This window comes from Heterodontus francisci, chromosome 4 (genome assembly GCF_036365525.1).
Source record: "Heterodontus francisci isolate sHetFra1 chromosome 4, sHetFra1.hap1, whole genome shotgun sequence".
Taxonomy (NCBI): domain Eukaryota; kingdom Metazoa; phylum Chordata; class Chondrichthyes; order Heterodontiformes; family Heterodontidae; genus Heterodontus; species Heterodontus francisci.
Genome location: NC_090374.1, coordinates 6467813 through 6480349, shown reverse-complemented (window position 1 = coordinate 6480349; position 12537 = coordinate 6467813). Strand labels below are relative to the sequence as shown.

Sequence of the window (12537 nt, the reverse complement as noted above, 5' to 3'; positions counted from 1 at the left end):
ACTATTTATTTTAATCCTTATCTACAACCTTAGCTATACGATTCGCCAGGACACTGGTCCCAGCATGGTTCAAGTGAAACCCATCCCAACGGAACAGCTCTCTCTTTCTCCAGTACTGGTGCCAGTGTCCCATGAATTGGAACCCATTTCTCCCACACCAATCTTTGAGCACACATTTATTTCTCTAATCTTATTTACCCTATGCCAATTTGTATGTGACTCAGGTAGTAATCCAGAGATCATTACCTTTGTGGTTCTGCTTTTTAATTTGGCCCCGAGCTGCTCAGAGTCCCTCAGCAGAACCTCTTTCCTAGTCCTACCTATGTCATTGGTACCTACGTGGACCACGGCAACTAGATCCTTCCCCTCCCACTCCAAGTTCCTCTCCAGCTCAGAAGAAATGTCCTTAACCTTGGCACCAGGTAGGCAACACAGCCTTCGGGACTCTCTATCTTTGCTGCAGAGAGCAGTATCTATTCCCTGAACTATGCTATCCCCTATTCCAACTACATTTCTCTTTCCTCCCCCCACTTGAATGGCACTCTGAACCACGATGCTGTGGTTAGTTCACTCATCTTCCCTACAGTCTGTGCCCTCATCCACACTGGGAGCAAGAACTTCGTACCTGTTGGATAAGGGCACTGGCTGAGGCTCCTCCAAAGCTAAATTCTGGATTCCCATACCTGCCTCACTCGCAGTCACACCCTCCTATCCCTGACCACTGGCCGAATTCAAGGTAGTTAATCTAAGGGGTGTGACTGTCTCCTGAAACACAGTGTCCAGGTAACTCACCCCCTCCCTGATGTGTCGCGGTGTCCACATCTCAGACTCCAACTCATCAACTCTGAGCAGGAGTTCCTCGAGCAGCCAACACTTGCTGCAGGTGTGGTCACCGTGGATTGCACCGGCGTCCACCGGCTCCCACATACTACAGCTGCAACACATCGCCTGCCCAGCCATCTCTATTCTATTTAATTTATTAATTTAGATCCCTGTATTTCAAAAAAAAACTATTTAAGTGTACTCTTATCCTGTAATCACATCATCTGATTTAAATCACTTGGGCAAAACTACAAAAAAAACAAGAGATTCGGAAGAAAGAAACACCCACCAATCACTTACCAGCTCTCCTGTGACGCACACTTCGATTTTTGCTGGTCAAGCAGGTCCACAGAACAGAACAGAGCGTCTCTCACCGCCACATCTCTCACTCCTGTTTCTGGTCTCGGGCCTCGGCTCCTTTTATCCTCCAGCTCCTCTCGCCTGTTCCTGCTCTCACCACCGCCTCTCTCGCTGCTGATTCTGGTCTCTGGCTTCGGCTCCGAGAGAGTCATAGAGTCATAGAGCTATACAACACAGAAACAGGCCCTTCGGCCCATCGTGTCTGTGCCGGCCATCAAGCACCTGACTATTCTGGTCCCATTTCCCAGCACTTGGCCCGTAGCCTTGAATGCTATGGTGTTTCAAGTGCTCATCTAAATACTTCTTAAATGTTGTGAGGGTTCCTGCCTCTACCACCCCTTCAGGCAGTGTATTCCAGATTCCAACCACCCTCTGGGTGAAAAAAGTTTTCCTCAAATCCCCTCTAAACCTCCTGCCCCTTACCTTAAATCTATGCCCCCTGGTTATTGACCCCTCCACTAAGGGAAAAAGTCTCTTCCTATCTAACCTATCTATGCCCCTCATAATTTTGTATACCTCAATCATGTTCCCCTTCAGCCTTCTCTATTCTAAGGAAAACAACCCTCGCCTTTTCAGTCTCTCTTCATAGCTGAAATGCTCCAGCCCAGGCAACATCCTGGTGACTCTCCTCTGCACCCTCTCCAGTGCAATCACATCCTTCCAATAGTGGCGACCAGAACTGTATACAGTACTCCAGCTGTGGTCTAAACTAGCGTTTTATACAGCTCCATCATAACCTCCCTGCTCTTATATTCTATGCCTCGGCTAATAAAGGCAAGTATCCCATATGCCTTCCTAACCACCTTATCTACCTGTGCTGCTGCCTTCATTGATCTATGGACAAGTACACCAAGATCCCTCTGGCCTTCTGTACTTCCTAGGGTCCTACCATCCATTGTATATTCTCTTGCCTTGTTAGTCCTCCCAAAATGCATCACCTCACACTTCTCAGGTTTAAATTCCATTTGCCACAGCTCCGCCCATCTTACCAGCCCATCTATATCGTCCTGAAATCAAAGGCTTTCCTCCTCACTATTTACGGCACCACCAATTTTCGTGTCATCTGCGAACTTACGGATCATACCTCCAATATTCACGTCTAAATCATTAATGTACACTACAAACAGCAAGGGTCCCAGCACCGATCCCTGTGGTACACCACTGGTCACAGGCTTCCACTCGCAAAAACAACCCTCGACCATCATCCTCTGTTTCCTGCCACTGAGCCAATTTTGGATCCACTTTGCCAAATTGCCCTGGATCCCATGGGCTCTTACCTTCTTAACCAATCTCCCATGCGGGACCATCGCAAAAGTCTTACTGAAGTCCATGTAGACTACATCAACTGCTTTACCCTCATCTACACATCTAATCACCTCCTCGAAATATTCAATCAAGTTAGTTAGACACGATCTCCCCCGACAAAGCCGTGCTGACTATCCCTGATTATTCCCTGCCTCTCCAAGTGGAGATTAATCCTGTCCCTCAGAATTTTTTCCAATATTTTCCCAACCACAGATTTAATCTCCCGGCTCCTCTCGCCTGTTCCTGCTCTCGCTGCCGCTGACTTTTTGTGTACAGGACATACCTGGGCAATTTTCCACATTGCCGGGTAGATGCCAGTGTTGTAGCTGTACTGGAACAGCTTGGTTAGGGGTGCAGCAAGTTCTGGAGCACAGGTCTTCAGTACTATTGCCGGAATATTGTCAGGGCCCATAGACTTTGCAGTATCCAGTGCCTTCAGGTGTTTCTTGATATCATGCGGAGTGAATCGAATTGGCTGAAGTCTGGCATCTGTGATGATGGGGACTTCAGGAGGAGGCCAAGATGGATCATCAACTCAGCACTTCTGGCTGATGATTGTTGCAAATGCTTCATCCTTATCTTTCACACTGATGTACTGGGCTCCCCCATCATTGAGGATGGAGATATTTGTGGAGCCACCTCCTCCAGTTAGTTGTTCAATTGTCCACCACCAGTCACAGCTGGATGTGGCAGGACTGCAGAGCTTAGATCTGATCCGTTGGTTATGGGATCGCTTAGCTCTGTCTATTGCATGCTGCTTACACAGTTTGGCAGGCAAGTAGTCCCCTGTTGTAGCTTCACCAGGTTGACACCTCATTTTGAGTGCTGCTCCTGGCATGCCCTCCTGCACTCTTCATTGAACCAGGGTTTGTCTCCTGGCCTGATGGTAATGGTAGAGTGGGGGATATGCCGGGCCATGAGGTTATAGATTGTGGTTGAGTACAATTCTGCTGCTGCTGATGGCCCACAGTACCTCATGGATGCCCAGTTTTGCAATGCTAGATCTGTTTGAAATCTATCCCATTTTGCATGGTGGTAGTGCCACACAACACGATGGACGGTATCCTCAATGTGAAGGCAGGACTCGTGGACAGTCATGGACAGATACATCCCGAGGTCAAGTATGTTTTTCCCTCTTGTTGGTTCCCTCACCACCTGCCGCAGACCCAGTCTAGCAGCTGTGTCCTTTAGGACTCGGCCAGCTCGGTCAGTAGTGGTGCTACCGAGCCACTCTTGGTGATGGACATTGAAGTCCCCCACCCAGAGTACATTCTGCGCCCTAATCCATGCTATCCTGAACTAGACGATGGCGCTTGAAATAGTGAAATATTGTATTCCTATGCGCTTTCGTCCCTCATTGATAAGTGAAAATGTTTGGCTAAAAATAAGTTAAAGTTCAGGATTCAACTAAACTGGACGCTCTTTGTTGTTAATTCAGCTCAATCAGACACATCCAGTCGATAACTGCACCCATGTTCGCTGTCAGGAAGTTGATGGGCAACTCGTCACTGAGGTGAAAACAGTACTGTGCCCAGAAATGGATGAAGCAGCATGCTTAGAGGTAAGAAAGGAAGATATTCTTTTTAACTCCATTTTATCATTGGAAGAAGGTGAGGAGATTAGAAATATTCAGCAGAGGGATGTGCATCACTGGCAACATTAGATTAATTCTGATATCACAGAGTCCATTGTAACTTAGATATCAAGGCTGCCTGTACTAACCTAGCAGGAGCTGAATGTACTAACACAGTGGCCACAAAGCTTGATAAAGACCTAAAACAGGTTTGGGGATCATGAGGCGAAATTAACCTGCACCTGCTGCTTCCGATTTTAAAGAAATCATTAAAAGTAAAAAAATAGTACAGGAGAAATTAATGTGACTAAGTGATGACGAATCCCTGGGACCTGACGACCTGCAGCTTCGGAATTTAAAAGAGGGTATGTAGAAATAGAGGATGGATTGGTTTTGATCTTAGAGAATTTCTTAACTCTAGAACAGTTCCCAAGGATTGGAAGATAGCAAACATTAGCCCGCTATTTAAGAAAGGAGGAAGAGAGAAAACAGGGAACTATCAGAGTAATGAAATCTTACTACAGTTGTATAGGGCTTTGGTGAGGCGACACCTGTAGTGTTGTGTCAGTTTTGATCTCCTTTGTATCAATTTTGGCTCCTTAGCTAGAGAAGGACATACTTGCCCTTGAGCGAGTGCAACAAAGATCCACTAGACTGGTTCCTGGAATGAGAGGATTGTCCTATGAAGAGGGATTGAGTAGTTGGACTTCAGAAGAATGAGATAGGAACATAGGAGCAGGAGTAGGCCATTCAGCCCATCGAGCCTGCCCCGCCATGCAATATGAACATGGCTGATCATCCACTTCAATGCCTTTTTCTCACACCATCCTCATATCACTTTATGTCATTGGTATTTAGAAATCTGTCAATTTCTGCTTTAAATATGACTCAATGACTGAGCTTCCACAGCCCTCTGGGGTAGAGAATTCCAAAGATTCACAAACCTCTGAGTAAAGACATTTCTCCGTCTCTGTCCTAAGTGGCTTCCCCCTTATTTTGAAATTATGTCCCTGGTTCTAGACTCCCCAACCAGGGGAAACATCTGAGCTGCATCTACCCTGTCTATCCCTTTGAGTATTTTGTAGGTTTCAACGCGATCACCTCTCATTCTTCGAAACTCTAGAGAATACAGGCCCAATTTCCCCAAACTCTCTTCGTAGGATAGTCCTGCCATCCGAGGAGCAAGTCTGCTGAACCTTCATTGCACTCCCTCTATGGCAACAATATCCTTCATAAGGTAAGGGGACCAAAACTGCACACAGTACTCCAGGTGCGGTCTAACCAAGGTTCTATACAATTGAAGCAAGACTTCACTACTCCTGTACTCAAATCCTCTTGCGACAAAGGCTAACATACCATTAGCCTTCTTAATTGCTGGCTCACCTGCATGTTAGCTTTCAGTGACTTATTAACAAGGACACCCAGGTCCCTTTGTACATCTACACTTTCTAATCGCTTACCATTTAAGAAATACTCTGCACATCTATTCCTCCTACCAAAGTGGATAACCTCACATTTGATGTGATGAGATGAAACATAAAAAATTCTTAAGGGACTTGATATGGTAGATGCTGAGAAAATGTTTCCCCTGACTGGGGAATCTAGAACATGGAATTACAGTCTCAGAACAAGAGGTTAGTTATTTAGAACTGAGATGAGGTGAAATATTTTTACTCATAGTGTTAAAAAGCGAGACCTCAAAGCTAATAATCTCTGGATTATTATTTGAGCCACGTGTAAATTGGTAAATAAGAACAGGGAGATGAATGCGTGACTCAAAGACTGGTGTGGGAGAAGTGAATTCTGGTTCGTGGGCACAGGCACCAGTACTGGGGAAAGTGAGGGCTGTATCCTTGGGACAGACTTCATCTGAACCATGCTGGGACCAGTGTTCTAGCGAGTCATGTAACTGGGGAAGTGGAGAGGACTTTAAACTAAATAGAGGGGGGAAAAGATCAGGTAGGGGAAGACTGAGTAAATTAAAGGGAAATGGCAAGGCAATATATCAAAGAAGAACTGGATGAGAGCCCAACTCTGGAGGAAACTGTGACTGCCATCAACCAGATGAAGAACAACAAAGCCCCTGGAGCCGATGGAATTCCACCCAAAGCCTTGATGCATAGTGGCCCTGCCCTATACACTAATTTTATCATCACCTTGTACAAAAACAAAGGAGAAAAATCAGACTGCTCCAACTACCGTGGGATCACCCTCCTTTCTATTGCTGGGAAAATCCTGGCTAGAATACTTCTGAACAGGCTTGTGCCTACCATTGCAGAAGAAAACTTCCCAGAGAGCCAGTGTAGTTTCAGAGCAAACAGAGGCAGCACAGACATGGTATCTGCACTGAGACAATTACAATATATCAAAGACATGTACGTCACTTTCGTAGACCTCACCAAGGCATTGGACACTGTGAGCAGAGATGGACTTTGGAAAATCCTTGAAAAACTTGGATGCCCACCCAGGTGAAGCAGTTTCATGAAAATTAGTATGGACAAGTCAAGCAAAACAGCGACCTCTCGAGTACCTTCCAAATCTCCAATGGCGTGAAGCAGGGATGTGTGCTGGCCCCGACCCCATTCCCATCTTTTCCAGCATGATGCTGCAGCAGGCAACGGAAGCCCTTAAGGAGGGAGTTTACATACGCTTCCAGACTGAGGGAGACCTTTTCAACCTCAGGCGTCTTCAGGCTCACACAAAGACACAAGACAAACTCATCCATGAACTTCTTTTCGCTGATGACTGTGCTCTCCTGGCCCACAGTCAGACAGACCTGCAATGTATAACAACACATTTTTCCGAGGTAGCACGACACTTCGGACTAAAAATCAGTTTAAAGAAAACTGAAGTCCTGCATCAGCCGGCACCCCAAGCAGAATATCGACCACCAAGCATTGTCATTGAGAGAACTGAGCTGAATGTCATCAAGCAATTTACTTATTTGGGGAGCGCATCTCGTTTGATGCCACCATAAACAAGGAAGTGGACAAGAGGCTCTCAAAAGCAAACAGTACATTCAGCAGACTCTACAAACGTGTGTGGAGCAACCACAGCCTCAGAGCACAGACCAAACTCAAAGTGTACAAAGCCATAGTCCTCACCGCCCTTATGGCGCTGAGATATGGGTCCTATACAGCTGTCATGTACGCCTTCTAGAGCGCTTCCATCAGCGCTGCCTCCGCAGCATCCTTAAGATCCACTGGCAGGACCACATCTCAAACATTGAAGTCCTGGAAAAAGCCAACATCACCATCAGCATCAAGGCTCTCCTTCTGCAAAGCCTACTGCGTTGGGCGGGTCACCTTGCCCCGATGGACATTGGTCGCCTGCCCAAGATCGTGTTGTATGGAGATCTGACCACAGGTAAGAGGAACAGAGTGGCCCCATGCAAACATTTCAAGGACCCCCTGAAGAAGTCCCTCTCTGTGTGACACATCGACCATCGCCAGTGGGAAGCACAGGCCATAGATCGTGATGCCTGGAGATGCTACATCAGGAGGGCTACAGACACCTTTGAGACTGAGCGAAGATCCAGCATGAAAGAGAAAGGGAGGAGAAGGATAGATCCAATTGCCCCCAGCAGTGACTGCATCTTCACTTGTACCCGCTGTGGGAGAATCTGATGGTCACAGATAAGCCTGACTAGTCACCAGCGGGCCTGCAACCGATGACTACAACCTTCCCAAAATCTTAGTCCGCGAAGAAATGCCAAGAGATATCAAAGCTGCAATAAACGTAATGATGATCAGAGTATGGCAGGAAGGGACAGTAGTTGCAAACTTAAGAGTGTGCCAGCAGATGGGGCCAGAGTTTACAAAACAGTAAAAAAAAACTGAATTAAGAGCTCTATATCTGAATGCTGACAGCATTCGCAATAAAGCAGATGAATTGTCAGCTCAAATAAAAATTCATATGAATGACCTGTTAGCCATTCCAGAGATGTGGCGACAAGGAAATCAAAAGGCAGATTATTATCTGAATGACTATAAACTGAGAGAGGGGAATATGCAGCGAGATCTGGGTGTTCTCATACACCAGTCGCTGAAGGTAAGCATGCAGGTGCAATAGGCGGTAAAAAGGCAAATGGCATGTTGGCCTTCATAGCGAGAGGATTCGAGTACAGGAGCAGGGATGTCTTGCTGCAATTATACGGGGCCTTGGTGAGGCCACACCTGGAATATTATGTGCAGTTTTGGTCTCCTTATCTGAGGAAGGATGTTCTTGCTATAGAGGCAGTGCAGCGAAGGTTTACCAGACTGATTCCTGGGATGGCGGGACTGACGTATGAGGAGAGATTGAGTCGGTTAGGATTATATTCGCTGGAGTTCAGAAGAGTGAGGGGGATCTCATAGAAACCTATAAAATTCTAACAGGACTTGACAGGGTAGATGCAGGAAGGATGTTCCCGATGGTGGGGGAGTCCAGAACCAGGGGTCATAGTCTAAGGATACGAGGTAAACCTTTCAGGACTGAGATGAGGAGAAATTACTTCACCCAGAGAGTGGTGAGCCTGTGGAATTCGCTACCACAGAAAGTAGTTGAGGCCAAAACATTGTATGTTTTCAAGAAGGAGTTAGATATAGCTCTTGGGTCTAAAGGGATCAAAGGGTATGGGGAGAAAGCGGGAACAGGCTACTGAGTTGGATGATCAGCCATGATCATAATGAATGGCGGAGCAGGCTCGAAGGGCCGAATGGCCTACTCCTGCTCCTATTTTCTATGTTTCTATTTTTCTAAAACTGAGACTTGAATATCCAAGGGTACGTGACATTCAAGGACAAGAAGCTGGGAAAGGTGGTCGAGTAGCTCTGTTAATTAAAGAGGGCATGAATACTGTAGTGAGAGATGACCTTAGTTCTAAAGGTCAAGATGTAGAATTGGAAAGGTGATGACGCAGTGGTAATGTCACTGGACTAGTAATCCAGATACTGACACGAATGCTCTGGAGACATGGGTTTGAATCCCCCCACAGCAGATAGTGAAATTTGAATGCAATTAATAAATCTGGAATTTAAAAAGCTAGTCAAAGACATGAAACCTTTGTCGATTGTTATTAAAAACCCATCTGGTTCACTAATCCCCTTTAGAGAAGGAAATCTGCTGTCTTTACCTCGTCTGGCCTACATGTGACTCCAGACCTACAGCAATGTGGGTGACTCTTACATGCCCTCTGAAATGGCCCAGCTTGATGGTAATGGTAGAGTGGGGGATACGCCGGGCCATGTGGTTACAGATTGTGGCTGAATATAATTCTGCTGCGACTGATGGCCCACAGCACCTCATGGATGCCCAGTTTTGAGTTGCTAGGTGCTGTGGGCCATCAGACGCAGCAGAATTATATTCAGCCACAATCTGTAACCACATGGCCCGGCGTATCCCCCACTCTACCATTACCATCAAGCTGGGAGACCAACGCTGGTTCAAAGAAGAGTGCAGGAGAGCATGCCAGGAGCAGCATCAGGCATACCTAAAAATGAGGTGTCAGCCTGGTGAAGATACAACACAGGACTACTTGCATGCCACACAGTGGAAGGAGTACGTGATAGACAGAGCTAAGCAATCCCACAACCAACGGATCAGATCTAAGCTCTGCAGTCCTGCTACGTCCAGTCACGGACAATTAACTAATGTCCTTTAGGGAAGGAAATCTGCTGTCCTTACCTGGTCTGGCCTACATGTGACTCCAGACCAACAGCAATGTGGTTGACTCTTAAATGCCCTCTGAAATGGCCCAGCAACCCACTCAGTTGTACCTAACCACTACGAAGTCAATAAAAAAGAATGAAACTGGACGGACCACCTGTCATCGACCGAGGCACCGGAAACGACAATGGCAAACCCAGCTCTGCAAACTCCTCCTTACTAACATCTGGGGGCTTGTGCCAAAGTTTGGAGAGCTGTCCCACAGATGAGTCAAGCAACAGTCTAACATAGTCATACTCGCAGGATCATGCCACATGGACAATGTCCCAGACACTGCCATCACCATCCCAGGGTATGTCCTGTCCTACCAGCAGGACAGATCCAGCAGAGGTGGTGGCACAGTGGTATACAGTCAGGAGGGAGTTGCCCTGGGAGTCCTCAACATCGACTCCGGACCTCATGAAGTCTCATGGCATCAGGTCAAACATGGACAAGGAAACCTCCTGCTGATTACCACCTACCGCCCTCGCTCAGCTGATCAGTCAGTACTCCTCCATGTTGAACACTACTTGGAGGAAGCACTGAGGGTGGCAAGGGTGCAGAATGTACTCTGGATGGGGGACTTCAACGTCCATCACCAGGAGTGGCTCGGTAGCACCACTTCTGACCAAGCTGGCCGAGTCCTAAAGGACATAGCTGCTAGACTGGGAATGCGTCAGGTGGTGAGGGAATCAACAAGAGGGAAAAACATACTTGATCTCGACCTCACCAATCTGCCTGCCACAGATGCATCTGTCCATGACAGTATTAGTAGGAATGACCACCGCACAGTCCTTGTGGAGCCGAAGTCACACCTTCACATTGAGGATACCCTCTGTCGTGTTGTGTGGCACTACCACCGTGCTACATGGGATAGATTTCGAACAGTTATAGCAATGCAAAACTGGGCTTCTATAGAGTCATAGAGTCATACAGCACAGAAACAGGCCCTTCGGCCCATCGTGTCTGTGCCATCCATCCACCTACCTATTCTAATCCCATTTTCCAGCACTTGGCCCATAGCCTTGTATGCCATGGCGTTTCAAGTGCTCATCTATATACTTCTTAAATGTTGTGATGGTTCCTGCCTCTACCACCTCTTCAGGCAGTGTGTTCCAGATTCCAACCACCCTCTGGGTGAAAGAAATTTTCCTCAAATCCCCTCTAAACCTCCTGCCCTTTACCTTAAATCTATGCCCCCTAGTTATTGACCTCTCCGCTAAGAGAAAAAGTTTCTTCCTATCTAATCTATCAATGCCCCTCATAATTTGGTAGGCCTCAATCATGTCTCCCCTCAGCCTCCTCTGCTCCAAGGAAAACAACCCTCGCCTTTTCAGTCTCTCTTCATAGCTGAAATGCTCCAGCCCAGCTGGTGAATCTCCTCTTCACCTTCTCCAGTGCAAACACATCCTTCCTATAGTGTGGTGCCCAGAACTGTACACAGTACTCCAGCTGTGGCCTAACTAGCGTTTATATAGCTCCATCATCACCTCCCTGATCTTATATTCTATGCCTCGGCTAATAAAGGCAAGTATCCTAATCTGACAATTCCCAGGACCAGATGGCCTACATCCTAGGGTTCTAAAAGAAATAGCTGCAGAGATAGTGGATGCGCTGTCTATGATTTTCCAGAATTCCTTTGATTTAGAAATGGTTCCGTCAGATTGGAAGTTGGCAATGTGACGCTGCTTGTCAAGAAAGGATACAGCGAGAAAACAGGATTCTCTAAAACGAGCTGGGAAAATAGACTAAGGGGAAGGTCAGTGGATGAGCAGTAGTAGATGTTTAAGCAGATATTTCATAACGCTCAGCAAAATTTAATCCTGGTCAAAAAGAAGGACTCAATGAGAAGGATGAACCACCCGTGGTTAACAAAGGCAGTCAAAGAGAGTATCCAATCAGAAACTAAGGCATACAAAGCAGCGAAAACTAGTGGTAGGCCAGGGGATTGGGAATTTTTTAGGAACCAGCAGCGGATGACTAAAAAGCTAATAAAGAGGGAGAACATTGATAATGAAAGTAAATTGGCAAGAAATATAAAAACAAACAGCAAGAACTTCTACGGGTATATAAAAAAAGAGTAGCTAAAGTGAGTGTGAGACCCTTGGCAGATGTGATTGGAGAATTGATAATGGGGAACAGGGAAATGGTAGATAATTTAAACCAATATTTTGCATCGGTCTTCACGGTGGAGGACACTATTAAAATCCCACAGATATCAGATAAGCAAGGAACTAATGGGAGGAAAGATCTTGTCACAGTCTCTATCATGAGGGACAAAGTATTTGACAAACTAATGGGACTAAAGGCAGACAAGTCGCCAGGACCTGATGGCCTGCATCCAAGGGTTTTAAAAGAAGCGGCTGCAGAGATAGTGGAGGCATTGGTCGAAATATTCCAGAACTCACTGGATTCCGGGAGGGTCCCAGTGGATCGGAAAAACACAAATGTGACGCCCCTATTCAAGAAGGGAGGGAGAGAAAAAGCAGGAAACTATAGGCCAGTCAGCCTAACATCGGTAATTGGGAAAATGCTAGAATCCATTATTAAGGAAGAAATAGCAGGACATTTAGAAATGCTTCACACAATCAAACAGAGTCAACACGGTTTTGTGAAAGGGAAATCATGTTTGACAAATTTGCTAGAGTTCTTTGAGGGTATAACAAGCAGAGTTGATAAAGGGAAACCGGTAGATGTAGTGTATTTAGATTTCCAGAAGGTATTCGATAAGGTGCCACATAAAAGATTATTGCACAAGATAGGAGCTCACGGTATTGTCGGTAATGTATTAA

At 46.3% G+C, this 12537-nt stretch overlaps 1 protein-coding gene across 1 annotated transcript in view; it reads left to right on the top strand.

Annotated features, from left to right (window-relative positions):
- Positions 1–12537, top strand: part of LOC137368615 (mucin-5B-like) — a 116154-nt gene that overhangs the window by 32545 nt on the left and 71072 nt on the right. The window contains exon 5 of the mRNA XM_068028758.1: positions 3926–4048. Within this exon, the coding sequence (XP_067884859.1) occupies positions 3926–4048 (123 nt within the window). The remainder of the gene's footprint in view (positions 1–3925; positions 4049–12537) is intronic.